At 45.6% G+C, this 23,110-nt stretch overlaps 1 protein-coding gene across 1 annotated transcript in view; it reads left to right on the top strand.

Moving 5' to 3' along the window:
- HAT1 (histone acetyltransferase 1) overlaps nucleotides 1-14,647 on the top strand; it is a 50,707-nt gene extending 36,060 nt beyond the window's left edge. The window contains exon 11 of the mRNA XM_090045485.1: nucleotides 14,347-14,647. Coding sequence (XP_089901611.1) covers nucleotides 14,347-14,514 — 168 coding nt within the window. The 3' untranslated portion in view covers nucleotides 14,515-14,647. The remainder of the gene's footprint in view (nucleotides 1-14,346) is intronic.
- The last annotated feature ends 8,463 nt before the right edge of the window (nucleotides 14,648-23,110 follow it).

Here is a 23,110-nt window from a genome sequence, read left to right as displayed (position 1 = left end):
CCTATGTTTGATTTCTGGTAGTTCATTTCCTTAGGTTGGCAGGAAATTGTTGGGTTAAAATAGCCAACTAGAAGTCCCTCCCACCTAAAATCAGGATACTTTTGGGGAGTATCAATTCAAAGGTAATGAAAAAGGAAACATTTTATTGTCCATTTTCATCTTTTCAGTTTTATAGGCAGACTGCACCCTAGATATTCCTAATCTTAGCTATAAATGAGCTAGATGTGGTACCAACAGCAGACTAACTATGGCAACATGGAGCTCAACGTGAGATAATTTATAGGGGTGTGTGAAACGGGCCCTATTTGATTCGGGTTGGGCCTGAATTGGGGACAGTGATTCAATCCATTGATTTGGATCACTGTCCCCGATTCAGTTCGGCCAAATCTGAATTGGACGATTCAATGCTGATTCGGTGCATCAGTGATTCAGACACAGGCACAGCTTTAAAAGTTTTTTCTACATACCTTGAAGTAGCAGCACAGCTCATGATCACTGCAGTGCTGGGGTGGATGCAGTGTCCCACAGCAGCGCAGGGTGCTTGGCAGCAAACTTGGAAGTGGACTGTATTTTCGGTCCACTTCCAGGTCTGCCGGAGAGCATGCTGGGGACCCCCCTCCATGCCCCCCCGGCCCAGCGATCAGCTGCAGGAGGACCCTGGGTGCCCCCCCCCCGCCAGCACGCTCCCAGGTGGACCTGGAAGTGCTTCTGGTCCACTTCTGGGTCTGCCACTAAGCATGCTGGGGAGCCCCCTGTGTTTCAGTGGGATGTTCCATGTGCCACAGCATTCATTAGCCGCTGCTACCTAGAGGGATGTAGAAAAAACTTTCAAAGCTGTCTCTATGTCTGAATCACCGAATCTCTCCAAATTGATTCCGAGGGTTCCGAGTCGATTTGGAGAGAGTAAAGGGTCTTCTGATTCGATTCAGATTCAGAGATTTGGCCACCAGATTGGGCCGAATCCCTGCCGAACTGAATAGGGGACCAAAGCTTTGCACAGCCCTACTAATTTACCCCACTTGTCTGTTCGAACTGGGCCCCATCTTCCCAGTGGGTTGCATTCCATTTCCTGCTAGCTGCTGTTAGCTTTTAGGGGTGTGCAAAATCGATAAGGATTTGGAATTGGCCCGAATTGGGGATAGTGATTCAATTTGTTGATTCGGATCACTGTCCTCGATTCAATTCAGATATGAAGATTCGATGTTGATTCTGAGAATCAGTGGTTTGAACATAGACACAGCTTTTAAATTTATTTTTCTACGTAGCTTGAGGTACCAGGCACAGCTCATGAACACAGCGATACTGGGGCAGATGGAGCATCCAACACAAACACAGTGGGGCGCCCCATGTGCTCAGTGGCGAAATCCAGAAGTGCACCAGAAGTACTTCCGGTCCGCTTCCAGTCCCCTGGGGAGCACGTGGGCGGCCTCCCCCAACCCCACAGCCCTCTGGTTCAGCAGTCAGTCGCAGGGAGACCCCGGATGTCCCCCCAAACCCAGAAGGCACCAGTCACTGAGCTGGGTGGGGCCCCCTGCATGCCCTCCAGCAGACCTGGAAGTGGACTGAAAGTGCTTCTGATCCACTTCCAGATCTACTGCCAAGCACGCTGGGGAGCACCCCCAGTGCTCCTGTTGGGATGCTCCATGCGCCCCAGCCTACCAGAGGGGCATGACACGGATGGGCACACGCCGCACCCCAAGGGTCCCCTCGGGCTCTGCGGCCCCCCCATCGGGCACCTTGGAGACGGCCACCCAGACGGAGCCCCTGGCTCTTGGCTGCAGAGGCTGCCTGTCCCTTTTTCAGGCTCTGGGGCCCAGGAGCATCGCCACCTCCCCTTGCGGGGTCTGCTCCCTACTAGGGTCTCTGGCGCGCCAGCTAGAGGAGCTCCAGGCCACAGTCCAGAGACTGGGTGCTATCAGGGACTGCGAGCAGGAGATAGACTCCTACTGCCAGGCCCTTCTCCCCCGGGAGCCACAGCGTAGAGCACACTCTCCCTCCAGGACTAAGGAGGACTCTGGGACCTCCTGCTCTGCCCAGTCAGGGGCCCTAAGGCCCGCTGCACCAAGGCCCCTCCCTCGCCAGAGCTTAGCAACAGATTCGCACCTCTTGCAGCCCCAGCAGAGCCTGCTCAGTTGCCAGCTCCCGCAGGCAACCCAGGCTCAACCACAGCTACTGCCCCCACTCTCCCCAAGACAAAGCGTAAGGTGTTTGTTGTGGGAGACTCCATCCTGCGGGGGACTGAGGGGGCAATCTGCCACCCCGACCCCTTAGCCCGGGAAGTCTGCTGCTTCCCGGGGGCCCGCATCCGAGACATTGCGGAGAGGATCCCACAGCTCCTCCGGCCCACAGACCACTACTCCATGCTCCTTATTCATGTGGGCACCAATGACATGGCTCGGAGCACCCCCAGCCAGGTCATGAGGTGCTACAGGGATTTGGGAGCGGGGCTTAGGAGTCTGGGAGCTCAGGTGGTGTTTTCGTCGATCCTCCCAGTCTCGGGCTATGGGCTGAGGAGGGAGAGGAGGATCCACGTAGTGAACCAAAGACTGCGGCGCTGGTGTCATCGGGAAGGCTTTGGCTTCCATGACCACAGCTCGCTCTTTGGAGAGAGAGGCAGCGAGCTGCTGGGAAGAGATGGCCTCCACCTCTCTCCCCTGGGGAGGAGGCTCTTCTCAGCCAGGCTGGCTGACCTGCTCCACCGGGCTTTAAACTAAGCCCGCTGGGGGATGGGGGGACTACTGCCACTGCTGGCCTGCTGAGCGACCCTTGCAAAGCCAGCAGACCAAGGCACTTAAGGGAGCCCACCCCTGCCCCAGCCCTGGCACAATCTGTGGGCAAGGCAAGAGCCCCCAAGGGCACACTTGCCTGCCTGTACACTAATGCCAGGAGCCTGGGCAACAAGCACGAGGAGCTCATCCTCCTGCTCAGTGCAAAGAATTATGATGTCATTGAGATAACGGAGACCTGGTGGGACTCCACCCATGACTGGACCACGGGTATAGAGGGCTATACTCTGTACAGGAGGGATCGTGTTGACAAAAGGGGCGGGGGTGTAGCTCTCCATGTGAAGGAAAGCTACCTGTCCCTGCAAGCTGAGGTTGGCAACCAGCATGGACAGCTAGAGACCCTCTGGATAAAAATTCGTGGGGAATGTCACAGGACACAACGGTGGGAGTCTACTACGGACCTCCCACTCAAAGTCCTGAGCTTGACCAGGAGTTTGTCTGGGAACTGACTGAGGCCGCTTCCTCCAGGACCTTGGTTGTCATGGGGGACTTCAATTACCCGGACATCTCGTGGGAAGATCACTCAGCAAAATCCGAGCGGTCGCAAAGCTTTCTGTCGTGCGTGGATGACCTCTACCTGACTCAAGAAGTCTATGGGCCAACAAGAGGCAAAGCACTGCTCGACCTGGTACTGGCTACGGGGGACGACCTAATCGGCGACCTAGTGATCGATGGGAAGCTGGGTGACAGCAACCACGAGCTGATCACCTTCACCATCCGCCGTAAAGCTGGCAAGTCAGTCAGCCACACAGAAGTCCTTGACTTCAGAAAAGCCGACTTTGACAAGCTCAAGAGGCTAGTCGGTCAGGCCCTTAGGGACCATGACCCCAGGGAGATGGGAGTTCAAGAAGAGTGGTTGCTTTTCAAGGAAGCGATCCTCAATGCACAAGCTAAATCTATTCCAACATGGAGGAAAGGCAGCAAGAAGGCACAGCAGCCCTCCTGGCTCTCCAGGGACCTAGCAGACCTCCTGCGGCTAAAAAGGAAAGCCTACAAAGGATGGAGGACGGGATTCACCTCCAAGGAGAATTATTCTGCGCTGGTCTGGTCCTGCAGGGAGCAAACCAGGAAAGCCAAGGCTGCAACTGAACTCCGACTAGCTTCAAGCATCAAGGACAACAAAAAGTCCTTTTTCAGATATGTGGGGAGCCGGAGGAAAAGCAAGGGCAACGTTGGACCCCTGCTAAACCAGATGGGGCAACTGACAACTGACGCCCAGGAAAAAGCCAACCTATTAAATAGGTACTTTGCGTCAGTCTTTAATCAGTCCTATGGGACGCCCATGCCTGCTATGGGACAGGGAGATCCGGGTGATGGGGATCCCCTACCCTCCATCAATTCTGACCTCGTGAAGGAACATCTTAAGAAGCTGGATACCTTCAAGTCAGCCGGCCCTGACAACCTGCACCCCAGGGTACTCAAGGAGCTGGCGAGCGTCATAGCCCAGCCCCTGGCACGGATCTTTGAAAACTCCTGGTGCTCTGTAGTGCCCGAAGACTGGAAGAAGGCCAATGTGGTACTGATCTTCAAGAAAGGGAGGAGAGTGGATCCGGGTAACTACAGGCCCATTAGCCTGACTTCTATCCTGGGGAAGATCTTAGAAAAGTTTATTAAGGAGGCCATCCTTGAGGGACTGGCCCAGGCTAACATCCTAAGGGATAGCCAGCACGGGTTTGTTGCGGGTAGGTCTTGTTTGACCAATCTCATTTCCTTCTATGACTGGGTGACCTATCACCTGGACCAGGGAGAAAAGATTGATGTCATATATCTTGACTTCAAAAAAGCTTTTGATCTGGTATCCCATGATCACCTCTTGGCCAGACTGGCCAGTTGTGGCCTTGGCTCCACCACAATCCGCTGGCTAGGAAACTGGCTCCGTGGTCGGACCCAGAGGGTTGTAATTGATGGCAGTCATTCATAGAGGTGCCCTGTGACCAGTGGGGTCCCTCAAGGCTCTGTCCTTGGACCCATACTGTTCAACATCTTCATTAATGATGTGGACATTGGAGTCAGGAGTGGACTGGCCATGTTCGCCGATGACACCAAACTTTGGGGCAAAGCATCCACGCCAGAAGACAGGCGGGTGATCCAGGCTGACCTGGACAAGCTCAGCAAATGGGCAGATGAGAACCTGATGGTGTTTAACACCGAAAAATGCAAGGTTCTCCACCTTGGGAGGAAAAACCTGCAGCTTCCTTATAGGCTCGGCAGTGCTACGTTGGATAGCACTACAGAAGAAAGAGACTTAGGGGTCATCATTGACCACAAGATGAACATGAGCCTGCAATGCGATGCTGCGGCTAATAAAGCGACCAAAATGCTGGCGTGCATCCATAGATGCTTCTCGAGCAAATCCCGGGACGTCATTCTCCCCTTGTACTCGGCCTCGGTGAGGCCGCACCTGGAGTACTGCGTCCAGTTTTGGGCTCCACAATTCAAAAAGGATGTGGAGAAGCTTGAGAGAGTGCAGAGGAGAGCCACGCGCATGATCAGAGATCAGGAAAACAGATCTTACGATGACAGGCTGAGAGCCATGGGGCTCTTTAGCCTGGAAAAGCGCAAGCTCAGGGGTGATCTGATGGCCACCTATAAGTTTATCGGGTGACCACCAGGATCTGGGGGAACATCTGTTCACCAGAGCGCCCCAAGGGATGACGAGGTCAAACGGTCACAAACTCCTGCAAGACCGTTTCAGGCTGGACATAAGGAAGAATTTCTTTACTGTCCGAGCCCCCAAGGTCTGGAACAATCTGCCATCGGAGGTGGTTCAAGCACCTACATTGAACACCTTCAAGAGTAAATTGGATGCTTATCTTGCTGGGATGCTATGACCCCAGCTGACTTCCTGCCCTTTGGGCAGGGGGCTGGACTCGATGATCTCCCGAGGTCCCTTCCAGCCCTGATGATGTCTATGTCTATGAAAAATCACAGCACTCCCGAGCCGCCACAAGCTATCTCAAGGCATGTGGAAAAAACATTTAAAGCTGTCTATGTCCGAATCACCAAATCTTTCCGAATCAATTCAGAGGGTTCCAATTCAATTTGGATAAATTAAAGGGTTGTCTGATTCAATTCTGATTCAGAGATTCAGCCACCAAATCGAGATGAATCTCCACTGAATTGAATCAGGGACTGAAGCTTCGCACGGCCCTATTAGCTATCTAGGCTGAAAATCTCTTTCCAGATTTGACGTCAGCTAAAATTCAAAATCGGTATCTTCCATCTTATTCACACCGGTTCTTTCCCCTCTTTTCTCACAGAGTACAACACCTCTGTGTTGGGTGGACATGGCTTGCCTGATTCCAGAGGTGAAATTGTTTGGGACATTAAAGTTTAAGCAGCTGAAAATGCATTCATGGGGTAAAAGGGAGGAGAAAATGTAGCTGAAAATTTGTAAGATTTTACCTGCTGGTAAAGCAGGTTAGGTAGGGCTAGAGCAATGCATGAGGACAGAGCTGATAATTGGTTTTGCTTTTTCTGTATAGCTCAAGCCCTTCAAATCTGAAACTTCAGATATTGTTATTATTACTGAATCACTAAATACATGTTTAGCTATACTGGTTCATTTAAGCAGTTCTCATTTTGCTTTTCCACAGAGAGGTGTAACTGAATGATTCATACAGTGTTTTTATTTTAGAAAAAGTTTTGAGAATTTTATGTCCATAGATTAAATAGATGATTTGAACAACTGACATTGCTAGTAAGGACATTTAACCAGATATTTATTTTGAAATATAAACATGAATAGTAATATCTCTGAAGGTTTTTTTTATTTTTAAATCTGAAGAAATTCACAATTTGGGAAATACTATAATGATCCATAAAAGTTGCAGTTGTACTATATTATGTGCATGTGTAAAAGGAGGTGGCAATTGTTTCTGTTTCAAGATGATCTAAAAGGAAACTTTGATCTAATTATCTAACGGAAGCTTTATAAAATTATGACCTTTTCTTTAAGAGGTTAATGTCTCTATGGTCTGCGGCAGGACTTTGATGTTTGGCAAGGAGAGAGTTTCTGGGTCACAGAGGTGAACCACATTTTGCTGTTCACAATTAAGATTTGCCAGAAATTTAAATTATGCCATATTTTGCAGCTTCCATTATGCTGTGTAGACCTCGCTGCTGAAAGTTCCATGTGCATTCTGTGCTCCTGCATTTTCATGTCAATATACATGTTTCATAGTTGGTAGGGTGAGAAGGGACCTGAGCAGATCATCAAGTCCGACCCCCTGCCATGGGCAGGAAAGGATGCTGGGGTCAAATGACCTCAGCTAAGTGGCTGTCTAGCCTCCTTTTGAAGACCCCCAAGGTAGGAGCGAGCACCACTTCCCTTGGAAGTTGGTTCCAGATCCTAGCCACCCTGACTGTAAAGTAGTGCCTCCTGGCATCTAGCCTGACTCTACTCTCCGTCAATTTATGACCGTTATTCCTTGCTGCTCCCAGTAGTGCTCAGGGGAACAGGGATCTCCCATTGCCTCCTGGTCTCCCTTGACCAGTTTATAGACGGCCACCAGATACCCTCTCAGCCTTCTCTTGTGGAGGCTAAACAGGTTCAGGTCTCATAGCCTCTCCTCGTAGGGCCTGCCCTACTGCCCCCTGATCATGCAAGTGGCCCTCTGGACCCTCTCCATGCTGTCCACATCCCTCCTGAAGCACGACGCCCAGAACTGGACACAGTACTCCAGCTGCAGCCTGACCAATGTCGCACAGAGGGGGGAGGATTACCTCCTTGGGCCTGCTCATGATGTATCTGTGGATGCATGACAAGGTGCGGTTAGCCTTCCTGACTGTGTCCCCACATTGGTGACCCATGTTCATCTTGGAGTCTATAATGACTCCAAGATCTTTTTCTGTCTCTGTGCTGATAAGGGGCAAGTTCCCCAGCTTGTAGGTATGGTGCTGGTTCTTCCTCCCTAGGTACAGTAACCTGCACTTGTCAGTATTGAATCCCATCTTATTCTCATCCGCCCACCCCTGCAACCTGTCGAAATCCAGCTGCAGCCTGTCTCTTCCCTTCTAGCGTGCCCACTTCTCTCCACATCTTAGTGTCATCCGCAAATTTGAACAAGGTGCTTTTCACCCCCTCGTCCAAGTAGCTGATGAAGATGTTGAACAGTGCAGGCCCAAGGTCTGAGCCCTGGGGGACCCCACTGCCCACATCCCTCCGGGTCGAAAATGACATCCACCACCACTCTTTGGGTGCGGCCCTCCAGCCAATTGGTGAGCCATCTGACTGTGTAGGCATCAACACCGCAATCTCCTAATTTTTTAACGAGAATGGGGTGAGAGACGGTATCGAAGCCTTTCTTAAAGTCCAGAAAGACTGTCCACTGCGACACCTGCATCCAAGGATTTTGTGACCTGATCACAGAAGGCCACCAGGTTGGTCTGACAGGACCTGCCTCTAATTTAACTCATGTTTGTTGTCCCTAAGCATACACTCCCCTGCTTGCCCCTCGCAGATATGTTCCTGCATAATTTTCTCAAAGAGCTTCCCCAGGACCGAGGTAAGACTAACAGGCCTATAATTTCCTGGGTCCTCCTTCCTCCCTTTTTTGAAAATGGGGACCACATTGGCCCTCTTCCAGTCATCTAGCTTGACAGACAGACAGTTCATGCTGCTGACCTCATCAGAATATTCTTTGCAAGTTGCTGAAAGCCAGACCACAGGGCTTCAGCTCATTAGTATGTCCTTCACAAACATTACTAAGCAGACTCTAAACTGTATTTTGAAGTTGCAGAAATCATTAACCAGGATTAAACCTTGAGACTTTGACTCACAACTCTGTGCTTGCTCTAGGCAAAAGTATTGAGCCTCCAAAACTTCTCTTGATATCAGTTGCAGTTGTGTATATCCAAGTTGGGCATGTACAAACTAAAACCTATTATTTTAAACAGCTTTTTATACTGTCAAACATTTAAAATGTCTTTACCTCAGGGATGCATCTTGTATTCTTAATACCTTTATTAACATAGGTGCAAAACCTTGCTATTTGTAAAGTGCTTTAGATCTGCAGCACTGTACAAATACAGAATTATTTCGGAGTGCTCAAAACAATCAATGTCATGACAGCTATATTCTATTCTTATGGCCATTTCCTAGCTAGCCACAGTACAAATGAACTGAATACAGAAGTCCTGTAACATGTCTACTTTTGAACTGTTTAGGCTAACAGAGAAGCCACTTTTTATGTATTTGTGCTAAGTTGTAGGCTCAAGGAAATTTCTTAGGGCTGCTGTGATGACTACTGTGGGTGATGCTTCTGATTTTGTTAACTTTGTAAATATTTTGTTAACGGTGTAAATACCAAACAAGATACTCCTTGTCATTACATACAAAAAACTAGAACTCTTGGTTCTAGTTCTAGCTTTTTATGTCTTTTTTGTCTCAGACAAACATGGCTACCAAGTACACTCCTTGTCCTTACTGCAGTCTAAGTTGAAGGGACTTACACACCATGTAACCCTCAGTGTTGTAAGTGCTAAGATGCAGTTTCTTTTTTTCAAAGCAATTATTTAAAGGCAAAAGATTTGGTATGGTGCTAAATGGGACATGATGACACCTGTCATAGTTTGGAGTTAAGACGATGGCCTATTTGTAAGTTGTGCACAAGATGCTTGTTTAGGGCATAAAACAGGATTTCTGTTCCTTTTTTTTTTTTAATCCCCTCTATGAAAGAGTGTAGTGTGGACTTGACTAGCTTTAAAGAAGAAAAATCTTCCCTTTAGGAACACGAAGGTAGATTTTTCTTCAAAATGATTAAATGCTTTTAATTGTGGCTTAGTGGGTGAAAGGAGTGCACTTCTGGGAAGTGATTTTGGGGGCAGAATTGACATTTTTCTACCCCATATGAGTTTTTTTCAAAATCAGATTTGCTTGCTTTGATTAGAATATTCTTAATACTTACTTGGCCTGCAGAGCTACTGCACAGTATGCAATAGCAACCTTGAATTCTGTTCTTTCTTACGTATCAGCAGCAGGGTGATACACTTCCCATCAGTCACTGGGAAGTATAACCATAGCTGTTGTTACTGTGACAGTTTTTGTAGAAGTTTCTTGGAGCTCATATCCCAGCATGAATATGTAGCTTACATCAGCACAGTTCCCATACATGACATCTGTAGCTTCACTTTGGACACCCACTCTTAGCCCTCTGCCTTATGCCTGTTATTAAGCTGCCTCCCTACTGGGTATCTGTTTTTCTATCTCAATCCACCAATCAATACTCTTTATATGAAAACTTGAAGATGATATCTTGTATTTCCTGTTTATTGTTTCAACAGAGTTACTCTATTTTTTTGCATATAGTGCATCCCAGAATAAGATAAACACCTTGTTCTTGAAAGGAAAAATAAAGAACTTAAAATCTTTCCTTGTAGTAAGCAATTGAGTAATAGTAGTAGGGAGCCAAGACTGTTCATTGGTCTCTGTGGATTGAGCACGGAGTTACATTTGCTTTTGCCTGGTAAGTGGCAGAAGCTGCTCTTGCCATGTTTCTCACAAATATGCACTTCAATTTCCATCAGCTCTTTCTTTGTCATGGTGTGTTGTATGTGAGAAACTACAGTAGTTTGTTCGTTGGCTGATATCTCTTTGTATTAGTTGGTTTGGATATGAATGATCTTGTCTTTGGCTGTGGGTTGGACTGGATCTCCAAAGGTCCCTTCCAGCCCTACTTTTCAATGATTCTCTTGCAACCCTCCAAGGAAGCTGTCTTTTGCAACTGAAAGATCAACATCTCCAAGTTTCAGAAACTGGCGCATCATTTGGCCTCATTGCACTGGTGACCTGCTTCTAGAAAAATGGTTATTGGGACTTTGGTTAATCAGAATGTGGATTCATCTGTGTTGTAGAAACCTGCCTTTTCCCCAGAGTCCAGAATTATTATTTTTTAGATTGTGACAGTAGAATGTGTCTATGTGTATATTGCCAGATGCGAGAGGTGATCAAAGGATTTAAAGGACAACATAAAGAACATATACAGTACACAGGGCTGTTTCAGTAAATCATTCTGCCAAGAAGTTACAGAGTTAAACCAGTGGGTTCTCTATGATTTTTACCTTTTGCATCTCTAAGAGCAGAAATTCCTTGTATAATAATACTGTTCTTATTTCTGCTCCCAGCACTGACAGATATGCTTGGAAGATGGACATCTGTTCTGTCAAGTTGTCAGCTTTGTGCCCTCCATCCTAGCCAGAGGTGCCTTGAAAATTAGACTGGATACAGCCAATCTGAATCTAATACCATAGTAATTGACGATGTTGCCTTTGGTTCTCTTATCCGAAGGAGATGTCAAAGATTGCCAAAGATTTTATGATGCAGGGTCTCATTTTCAGCCAGGCACACCAGAACAACTTGTCTTTAAGCCTGGAGATTTAAGGGTGGTAATTTCAGAAGTGCTTACTCTTGACCTTATTCTGCTGCCATTGAAATCAGGGTGAAGTTTAGGCTAGTGCTAAGCACTTTAAAAGATCCCACTATGTGAGAGTGAACTTTCTGGATTTTTGTCTACTACTCCCAGTAAATCTAAGGGAAATTGACTATAGAAAACAGCTCCTACAACTAAGATTTGATGTTTTTGCACATGCAGCCTAATATGTGTTTTAAGGTACAGTTGATACAAAAAGGCTTTTTAAATTTGTAAGGGGGTAGCTTTTTATTTTCAATAATGCATGCTACCCTTTGAAGATTTGCCACCACCTCCAGGATACTGGAAACTATAAAGTCCAGCAGAAAACTTTTACACAGCTAGAATAATATTTGTTCTTATGAAGATTATGAAAAGCCTGAAACATCAAGACAAGCAGAGACATGGGCTTTGTACTGCTGTCACTTGGGTTTAGTAATCAAGAGGGAAAAAAATCCTAATTCCATTACGGCAGAGAGCCGACTAGCTCCATGGTTGTTTGAAACAGCATCTTAAGATTTGTGACGAGGTTGTTGTTGCTCCTTTTAGGAAGTAATGCCTATCCTAACTGATCTTTTTTTCTATAATCAAATGAAACATAGTTTCCCCATTTAACTCTTGGCTCCTTAATTTTTGGAAGAAGTGGGAGACTAATAGCAAATTGAAGTGGTAAACTCTATGGTCAAAATATGAAAAAAATGTAAAGAACTCTGTAGTAGGTAAAATTAAGGAATCTGGCAACTTTCAGTGACAAAGGAGTTATGAAGGGGTAAAACACATTGCAAAGGAAAAATGCTGCTGGATTTCAGGAAGACGATTGGGCCTCAAGTATCCAATTCAGTTAAGACCCTTCCTTGGACATCTGTAATCAAGTATAATATTGAGCTGTTTTAAGAAGAGGGTAGAAAGCAAGCTGTGGCAGTGCACCTTTGGTACCTGCCACTTTAAGGGCAGAAAACAGATAGCAGCCAGGTGCCTGATGAGGGCACCCATTTTGGCCCAGTGATAAAAGCTGGGCTGTAGTTTGCTTCAGGAAGGAAGGTAGTAACATTAGGCTGAGAGGCTGCTCTGGGAATATCAGGAGGTAAGGGCAGGGGCTATGAGGTGGAGGTAACCCGTCGTTCTGGGTAAGACGTAAAACTTCTGCACCCTGCTGGGAAAGAGTGGTCTGTTGAGGCTCCTAGTGGCATGGGAGCCCCCAGGAAATGCCAAGCCATTTACCTTCCTGGTGAAAAGCGGGTTGGGGTGCCTTATAACCCCAGTCCCACATCCCTGGTGGTGTTGTAATGAGCCGGGGAAGCCCAGAAGCAGAGTTCAGGCTGGCACAGGGAGCTGGGGCCACGCCCAGGCAGTAAAGGAAAGCATGGGGGTGCAAGAGAGACCCTGAGTGAGAGGGGCGACGAGTAGTGAGACGGGCAATGAACAGACAGGCCCTATGAGTGTGGATGAGTGAGGAGGCCTAGTGGAGGCATAGTGGCCCCGTGAGGGGCCAGGAGTGAAATGGGTCTATGGTTGTAGAATCGCAGTGTCAACGCTCAGGTGAGGGTAGCGCGAGACCCCCAACAGACTGTGCTGGGACTGACCAAAGTGAGGAGGGCTAAGCCTGAAGCTGGATGAGGCTGGGCAGGATGAGTGTGGCCCTGAGAGAGAGCAATATGAAAGAGGCTGGGTTAGAGCCAGCGGAGCAAATGAGACCCTGGTGAGAGAGGGGTGGCATGTGAGCAGCCCTCCAAGGTGATAGAGAAGAGCTACAACTGTGTGCCCAGTTTGCTCTGACCATAGGCCAGAGAGTAACACCAGAGTAACATCTGTGAGGCATGGGACCCGTGGAGGGGAAGTCGGAGTGGGTATTAGGCCCTTGTCAGCAGGGCAAGTAAATGGATAGCCTCCCACCTTAGTAACAACTCTCATGTTTTTTCCATCAAGGCATGGCAGGAAAACGAAGCAGGCTGTTACCCCAGGACCAGGGTGGCTGGTGGAGACCTGATGAGGAGGCCACCCTGTTACACAAGCCAATATATTTCATATGTTGTCAGCTTCAATCCTATATTCCTCTTCATTCCTCAGATTGTGGATTGTTTGACACCTGCTGTCTTTCTCTTTAGCAATTCTTGTGTTTCCTGACTGGAAGTGGACAAACTATTTGCTTCATCGATGTTGATTCTTGTCAATTATGTTTTAATCAGTATGATTAAATTCCCACTATCTTTGAGGTTTTTGCTAGAAGGCTATGTTAGATTTATGGAAATATAAATACAATGCAGTTATAGAAGGCAGTTTCCTTCTTAGTGCAGCAACATTTTTGGCTTTTGGCTCTTCTCTGCTTGATCCCTAGCTACAAGATATATTTCTACTAATACTTATTCTCTCATGCACATGGTCTTCAGTGCTGTTCTCAAAAGACTGTTTAGTATAAATCATTTTAATAGTCTAATGCAGGAATGCAGCATACATGCCACAAGTGATTGTGTAGCAGACCAGGAGGGGGCAGGCAGCAGAGTGGCAGGTAGGCAGAAAACAGAGCAGCAACAGATTGGACAAAAAGCAGAGCAGCCAACCAAGCTGCAGAAGGAGGTTGGAGTGGCACTTGTGGTGGGTATAGGGTTAATTTGAGGCATACCAGCCAAAAAGGTTGACCCCCACTGTCCTAACATTAGGTCTGCTTTTGTTATGGGACTTATCCTAAATAGGGTGGGGAGAGGCTAACATTTATATTGGGTAGTCATTGCTAAATGAGATGGGATGCAATTTGGCTAAAGATCAGCATGAATGGTGTATAAGCTTGTTTAACATCAGCATAGCAGTAATATATAAAATAGTATCAATTGAAAGAGATACCAAATTTAGCTGATATAAACAGATGTACTACAAAAAACTGCAGAGAACAAAGAACAAATAAATTCCCAACCTTGTTGGCTTCAGACAAAATTAAAAATCGCTGTTTTTTTTTACTTTGTCATTCTCCTTGTTAGATTTTCAAGGAAAAGCTTTACCAGAAGAACCTTTGCTGCATCGGATGCTTTTGTTTCTAAAATTGTTACATTTTAGGAAATATATAGTGAAATTATTTCCTAAATATTATTTCCTATACAAGTGTAAAGGCCTTTATTAACGTTATTTACACTTAAGCTACTGTTTGTTTGCTTATTTAGAAAAAACAGAGAGAGTTGGCTAAGATGCGAAGATGTCTGAGACCAGAGGAGTTGACAAACCAATTGAACCAAATAGACCTAAACATGCAGCATGAACAGTTAGAGGAGAGCTTCCAACAGCTTGTTTCAGATTACCGAAGGGTGCTAGAACGACTTGCTCAGGCATGAGGATTCTACCTTTCTGTACAGGAAATTTGGAGATTTCTATACGTTCTTGTGATGCAAATCCACAGTCGCTCCTTAATTGCAAAATCTCATGTGACGTTTTAATCACAATAAAGGTGACTTGTGTTTTTCTGTGCATTTTGAGTGTTTATTTTTTGTTATACATGTAAAAAAATTGTACTTGGCTCTTGGGGTCACTTACTGCTTAAATAAACAATATAGATTCTGAGATATATTAATACCACACCCATTTGAGCTTTCTTTAGATTTTTCAGATGTTCTGAGTTGCTGAAGTGAATCAGAGTGTACTATTAGATCAGAGAATTGTCATTGACTTTAAAACTACCACACAGACTTCGGAGAGCTCCTCCAGCTGGGTGTTCACCAGGGCTGGCTGGGTCTCACCACAGCTGGCTCATGCTCTTAAGCTTTCCTTGGTGTAAGCAGACTGTAGCACAGCTCTGTCTGCTGCCTCTTGGTAGAAATGGGATCTCACAGCCCAGTTCCCTTAACATGAGGTTCAGTGCTGATCGCTGGTTTGAAGCACACCCTTTCCCGGAAGTCTAACCTTGAAGGTGCTCAGGGCTTAGGCTGTACCTTGTCAAAGAGATTTGATAAATGAAGCAAATTGAAAGATGTAAGGATTCTAAAAACCAGCTGCACTCTACTGTGGCTTCCATTAGATATAGAACTAGACAAAACAAATACCCACCTTGAGTCAGTCCTCTGAGGGATCCACCACCAGATGTCCCATTTCTTAAATATTCCCCATAGAGTTTAGATTTGATAAACTGATTTGTTGTGGGTCACAGCCATAGGGGTTTCCATAGAAATAGAGGACCATCAAGGTTTAATGGCCATCCTGTTTCTCCACCCTTTGGAATTTCAGTCCTAACAGAGAGGGAACAAATCCTACATTCACAATGGAGTTTCAGTCCCTTATCAAGCAATTCATAAGCTGTACATAGAATCCCCAAATCATTACAAATCTAAATGTTACTTTGAACATGCCTTGTGAATACTTAAACGAGTTACTTACAGGAAATGTTTTCAAAATTCTACTTTGCTGTCATTCATAATGTCTCTACCAGATACTCTTTGTCTATATGTTCCTCATAATATCTAACCATCCTAATTAAACAATGTAAGCATATCACTTTGTAAGAGTAAATTCCAATAGCAGTGCTTACTGAGGTAGGTTGTTGAGAAAGCAGGAAGAAAACTCAATGATGCAATACTGTTCTTGGGGAAGGAAAGAGAGGAACAGTCTAGAATCCAGCAGCTTTGCTTTACCCCCTCCCCTTTCCACCTCCTTATGAATAATGGGGATGGATCTTCTGCCTTTCCCCTTGAACCGTGTAATACTTGGAATGGATGTGGCAACAAGAGAAGGTAGAGACTTCCTGGAACTGCCTACTCAGCCTGGAAAGAGGTCTGTAGCAACTGTGCCTCAGGGCTTGGAAGGGAGGCAAAAGAACCCTTGAAGGAGTTGAGGTGTTAGAAAATTTGTAGAGGCTGGTGATAGTAGAAATAACACAGGGAGCAGGATTAATTAGGTTGGAAGGGAAGAGTTAATATCTAAGCCAAGACAGGCAGTTGGGGTAAGGGCTGGAATGCCAAAGGGTAAAAATCACCTTTCTTGATAACTTCATGAGAGTAGACTCAAGCTACCACTTAACTGAGTCCATCTTAGTTCCTACTGAATAGGCCTGTGTCACTTAGAGGAAACACTAGTTAAATTTGCCACATATTGAGGATGGATTGTGGGAGATAAAAAGACAACCCCAAAAACTATATGATTTTTTTTAAATGTTCATGATTGTGAGGTATGCGTTCATGACTCATTTCTTGAGATTGCATGTACTGGATCAGTATTTTCAATCTTCAAAAAAACTCTAAAACCATAAATCATCGACTATTGATTTGTTCTGCTGTGGTTGTCATGTGAGGCCATCACTTCTCATTTCACTGTTGTCAGGTTATTAAGCACTCCAAACTTTGTGAGTATAATTACATGAAGTCCTAAAACCAACTCCTATACCTCAGTTTAAGCAATTACCAATTTGCCTTTGACAGCTTCACTCTCAGACAGTTTGCCAGAACAAAATTATTCTCACTGAAGTTGATAAAACACTCATTTAGTTGATACTATTAGACCACACTCAATACTGCTTTGTGACTTGTAGCTTCAGCAGTTACTTAAAACACATTAAGGTTGTGGGACTGTGTACTTTATTTACAAATCAACTGTACTGCAATAATGTACACAGCTCATGTTACTTAAATAAACTAAGGTCTGATAGCATGAATTATCTTTCTGTGTAACTCTTTTCTTCCCTTGCCCTGTAGTGGTAGGCGTCTGTGTATGCATTTCTTATTTAAATTAATATTCTCAGAGTGACGAGGACGATATAGTTAGTAGGGGCATGTGGAACGGGCCCTATTCCATTTGGATTTGGAATCAGCCCAAATCGGGGACAGTGATCCGATTCATTGATTCGGATCACTGTCCCTGATTCGATTCAGCCAAATCTGAATCTGAAGATTTGATGCTGATTCAGAGAATCAGCTATTCGGACATAGACACAGCTTTAAATGATTTTTCTACATAACTCAAGGTACCGGATGCAGCTTGTGAACGCTGCAATGCTGAGGCAGATGGAGCGTCCCAGATGAGTGAACCTGGAGTGGACTGGAAGTCTGCCAGGGAGTGCACTGGAGGCTCCCCCCCCACGCCCCCCAGCTCGGCAATCAGCTGCAGGGTGTCCCTGGGTGCCCCCCTCAGACCCAGAAGGCACCAGTTGCTGAGCTGGGGGGCACGAGGAGGGGGGGGCCCTGTGCACTCTCTGGCAGACCCAGAAGTGGATCAGAAGTGCTCCTGATCCACTTCCAGGTCTACTGCCGAGCGCACTGGGGAGCCCCCCCTGCACTCCTGTGGGACGCTCCATGTGCCCCAGCATCACAGCATTCACTTAAAGCTGCATCTATGTCTGAATCGCCAAACCTTTCCAAATCGATTCAGAAGCTTCCGATCCGATTCAGAGAGATTAAAGGGTCCTTTGATCGGATTCAGATTCAGAGATTCAGCCACTGAATTGAATTGGGCACTGAAGCTTCACACAGTCCTAATAGTTAGCACTAATATCAGGAGGCTTGATGGACTTGCTGTGATAATCATTTTAATAGATTTGCAATTAAATGGTCATAGGAGTCCCATTCTGTGGAGCTGCAAACTGGTACCCTAATAACACAGACATTCAGTAATCCCTTTTCATGTTTTATACATTGTTTCTTTTGAAGGACAAAGAGAGAAAAAGAAAAAACTTACAATTTGTCCTTAGCAAAAGTATTTTAAACTAGGTGATTTAAGTTTCGATACTTGTCCTTTCCCATTCTTAACCAAAGTTAAATATAAATTACTGATGGTGCTACAATACATATATTTAAATTTAAACAAATGTAATATATATATCCATTAAGATGATGCTGTGGTTCTACCAAATCACTATTAATGAAATTTTTTCATAATACAAAAACATAAGGTTGGAAGGGGCTCCTGGCCCCTCAGTAACAAGTTGGATTTTTTGTTAATTCAACACCAATTTTTCATCCATTTTGACTTCAATCATTTTAAACGAAGACAAAGAACTAGATTCTATTCCACTTACACAATTAAGTGGACTAAATTGCCTAAGTCTGATTCTATTCCACCTTGTTTGAGTCCCCGAAAACTCATAAAGAAACCAGGTGGGTAGGTCCTCCTTCCTGCTTTTTTTAATAGTTCAAGCAATGGTTAGATGGAAGTAAGTTACAAAAGTACATGTATGAATATATTTTTAGGGACATGAACAAGGTGGAACTGAATTTGGCCCCAAGTGAAACTTTGTACCTCATCTTGATATAGGATTTAGAGAAAATGTTGTTGCTTTTGAAATGCCATAATAGAATTGTTAGCTTGTACAGTATTGGTTGGGAAGTTAAGGAATTCATATGCACTTTAATAGATGCCTTTAGGTACTAGTTTTTGCTCTCTATTATGTTGTCTTTCATCACTAACTAAATACCTGCTACTTGCATAGGAAGTAAGCCAAGTACTACCAGTAAGTGAATCTAAACTAAGGAGAAAATGAAAAGAGACTGGAATAACTGAAAATAAAATGTTGCTTAACTCCATTCTTCAAATAGTGAAGCTATTATTCCAATAAATTAACTTTAGGTATAGTTCTACCCTGAGAAGAAGCTGTCTAAAAATACCTTTTTATTCAACGTTACCTAATCTTTGAATTAATTCAAAAGTACATCTGTTTGCTTGGTTACTACTAGAAGTGCACCAATATATCAGTTGCCTATTGGATCGGCACCGATACAAGGGAAGTTTATGTTAGTGGCTATCGGCTTTTTTTTGGCCATTGTAGCTGATAATGCTTACCAACTGATTATACCTTCTGGCCAGGGCCCTGGACACCTTGGTTCCCTCTCCCCCATGGGGCTGGGGGCCCTGGGGGCCTGGGTTCCCTCGGGGAAATTATGGGTTTTCCCTTGCAGGCAGGCAGCATTCTAGCCTGCAAGGGGTCCTGCTTGAGGCTGCTGGGAGCAAGATGCTCTGGGCTGCCACCCAGAAAACCTAGCCAGGAGTACAGCTGGGCAGCATGGAGAGCAGCTCCCTTCAGGTAAGTCTGTGGAGGGGAAGGGGCATAGGGGAGGAAAGGAGTGGGGTGGGGTGCAGATCAAGGCCCCCACGGTGAGGGAGGGAGTGGGGCTGGGACTGGGGGCACTGCCCAACCAGGGCAGTGCATGGGACCTGGGGCTGAGATGGGGAGTGGAATGGAGCCACAGACGGCTCATCTAGGCCCCCCCACAAGGAGAGGCATGGGGTGGTCATGTGCCCCTACTCCCACCTAGATTTCTGTATGGGGCAGATGTAGGCTGCTCACTGCAGGCTCAGGGCTCTCCACTGTGCTGCCTTTACCCCAGAAGCCCTGTGTGGCTCGTGTGTCCCCTGCCCCCACCCAGCAGCAGTGGGGGCAGGCAGGGGGTGCACAGCCAACATGGGGCTTCTGGGGCAAAGGCAGCAGAGTGGAGATCCCCAAGGCCACAATTGGCAGTCTGCATCTGCCGTCACCCTGCTCGGCTCTGCTCCACTTAGAAACATTCCCATGCTTAAAAATGATGGCGGCAGTGCTTGAACTAAAGCTCATTTGATGAGTTTTAGGTCAAGTGCCCCCACTTCCATTTGTAAGTGCTGGTACATTGATGCATGTGATCCAGGAGGCTGCTGGAGCACACCAAAAAGAAAGATTGATGTCAGTAATTTAAAATGCCTTACATTATTACTAAATATTGGTTATCCAATTGGCATTGGCCAATATGGTTGGTTAAAAATCAGCTGTCAGTATCAACCAAGACAATTTTTATTGGTGCACCCTAGTTACGACAAAGTCCTATTATTTTGTAAATGTGAGCAATAAAGAACGCTAGACATGGAAAAGTGAGATGGAATTTTTTGGTTCATGCATTCCAATGATCAAGTCCAATTCTGTTGCGTTCCATTTTTGTTAATCGACTGCCACCAGGGGTTATACACAGAAATAATTTCAAAATATTTTTAATGGGGGGGGGGGATTATTTGAAAATGCAATTCTCCCACTTACTGACCAATGCTAAGTTTAAGAGTTCTGTGTTTCCCATGCAATAGTGGAGGACATCATAAGCGCCTAAAATGAAGCAGGAAATAAACATTTCTTAAAGACAATACAGTTCATGGGAGAAAAAGAAAGGATACCTCACCAAATCATGAAGATAATTGAATTCAATTATAAATTCTCTGATCACCAAGCTAGGAGGCAGATCTGACCTGAAGCCTCTTGGAAAGATCTGTGTGAACTTCTTTGCCTTCCACAATAGTAACTGGATTTCCTATGCTACTGATTATCACAGACCCTTGAGGATACATTTTTTCTGTGCAAACTGAGTCATTTTTTAAATTAACAGAAACACTTTCTGACAAAAATGTCTGTAAATGGGACTGCAAAATCCTCCCAGCAAGGATGTTTCCTTTGACTTCCTGCCTAAATGCCCAAAGTCTTAGAAAAATGGTAGCAAAGGAAAAACAACCAATGAAAATGAAGAAATGTTCCATCTGCTCTTATCACCAGCTGTGTGTCTCCTAACTGGCAGTACAAGTAAACTACAGATACTAGATGAACCTTTAATCTTAATGCAGCTGCTCTCACCTTTTTCCTTCTCCTCCCATCTCCCTTCCTCTGTACCATCCTCCCCACCTCCAACCAGCAAGACTGAGGGGACGTCGCTATACCAAAGCTCTCCAATACCTCAGTGTTCTCAGCTCTCCCTCTGATTTCTGTCAACTTCAGTATTAGCCACCCTAGGGTGCTCTCTCTTGCACATACTTGGGCCAGAAACCCTAACCTTGACTCAAAGCCCAGTCCTTCATGATTTTGGTGCTCACACCAAGCTTCTTGGATAAGGCCATCTGGCTTTTTAATGTCTGATATTCTATCTGGTCCTTGGAAGCTAAATTCCTCCAGTGATTTCTGTATGGCTATGCCACCTTACAAGTGGACAGCTTGCCTTTCTTTCAACCCTTCCTTCCTAAATCTCTGTGGTCTGCAGTGGAGCGAGTGTTCAGATGGAACCCAGGCATACAGAGTTGGTAGGACAACAGAAAGTAGGGTGCTTACTAATCCAGAAAGAAGCAAGTAAAAATGTAATATATTCCTTTTTATATCAGTAATAGATCTTTTGTATTATCATCTGCAAAAGGCATGCTTTTGAAGCACCAAAGAATGCTTGCACAAGGAAACCAAGAAGACAGTTTCCTGACACATACTTTGTTATATAGTACCTACAGCTGAGACTCCCTGTAGATAATGCATGAAACCTGAGAAGAAATGCAACAAAGTAACACAAAAAGAAATCTGCCTGTTGTTTGGGGTAGGGGAGGGAAAAGGAACGAAAGCTTAAATTATGGTAGTAATATAAATATAGGCCTATATAGCTGGGCCTCTATACCTGACACAACAGAAAGTACTTCCTATGCAGACATATACAAAACTGCTGCATAAATTGTAATCCAGGCAATTCAAGACTGATCTAGTCTTCCTCTCCCTCTTTCTTTCTCTGTGTCTTAGTCAACAGGATGAAAGTCTACTATGACTAAGGAATCTTTTTGGTTTATATATACAATATTATATTATTTGTTGTCCTTCTGTGAGACTTATTGTAGGAATGTCACACAGTAGAAGCAGTGTTATTTAAGTCCTGTGCTATTTATTTTACCATACCATCTTTCCTCCCTATATCAATTCTAGCACTGCATCAAGGTGCTTAGAGCTGGAAATATATATTTGAACAATTATCACATGGAGGCTTGTAACCTAGGCTACTGAGTCACAAGAACCTGATTGCTTAATATCATATTGAGCCTCAAGTGAAGCAAAAAAAAAAAAAAGTAACAGTTAAACAGAGAAAAAACTGATTTCTCATTCTACACTGGCTAGAAGTACTGTGACAATGAGCAGTAAGGACTGTGAGCTTTCCTGAGCACTAATCAGAAAAAAGTCTATTTCAGGGAATTAAGTCCCTGAATTCCAGTGATTCAGGGGTTTAGCTTGTACAGGCTTCTAGCCACACAACTGGCTTTTACTGGGATTTCACAGCCACAAATCTAGTTCTGAGTGAAAATAAAGGTGACTTTTGTAAAATGATTCTCTGATGCCTGATGAAGGGTGCTTGTGCCCTAAAACTTGCAATTAAAGATATTTAAATTAAAAGATAATAAAAGATCTAATAAAAGATCTCGCCTCTACCACGAGCCCAGGCATCCCGCTGACACCTGGAGTCTACTTCTGGTTCATGAGCTTCACAAAACGTTTATCTGCACTTGGAGGAAATGAAAAGGTTACATCCCCATAACCTCAGCCTGGAACGTGTAGCTAGAGGGCTGCCAACTCTATTTGCATCTATTCCCGGAGGTTTCCTCACATGACAAGTGACATTAACGACTGATCTGCTGTACGGAGTAGACTTTACGCCAGGAAGGCAAATGCACGTTACTGCTACATTAGAAAACCCACGGGACTACTGTATACATTGGATGTAACATTTATTTGACTGAATGCCCTATCATTCCTCTCGCGGGTGACCCCCGACAGTCCCCTGGAGGCTGGTATCTCATTCCCGGAGACTCCCGGGCACTGCTGGCGGGTTGGCAACCCGGTGTAGCCCCCTGTTCCCCTCAGAAGGGAGCTCTGCTGCAGTCTCCTCCGAGTTCAAGTTGCCTTCAAACCACATCGCAAGCTGTGCGCGTGCGTGTGTGCTCGCATGTGCGTGCACGGGGGCGCGCTTGTGCACACACGTGTGCCCCGGTGCGTGCGTTTGCTCCTTTTGGCCTACTGATGTCGCTTAGGGAGTGTGCGCTGCGTCTCCCAGCGGCTGCGGCACCTGCAGCCCTCACGCCTCGCTCCCTCCAGCTCCAGAGAGCTGCGCTCTGCCCGCGGCGCGCCGCGCTGCGGCTGCTACGCTCCACCCCCTGCCGGGCCCCGCCCCCGGCTCCTCCCTCTGTCAGTGCTGAGCGCGC

The sequence above is a fragment of the Crocodylus siamensis genome, chromosome 4 (genome assembly GCF_052110815.1).
Source record: "Crocodylus siamensis isolate JL-2025a chromosome 4, ASM5211081v1, whole genome shotgun sequence".
Taxonomy (NCBI): Eukaryota; Metazoa; Chordata; order Crocodylia; family Crocodylidae; genus Crocodylus; species Crocodylus siamensis.
The sequence above is the reverse complement of the archived record's forward strand: the minus strand, read 5'-3'. Positions and strand labels throughout refer to the sequence as shown.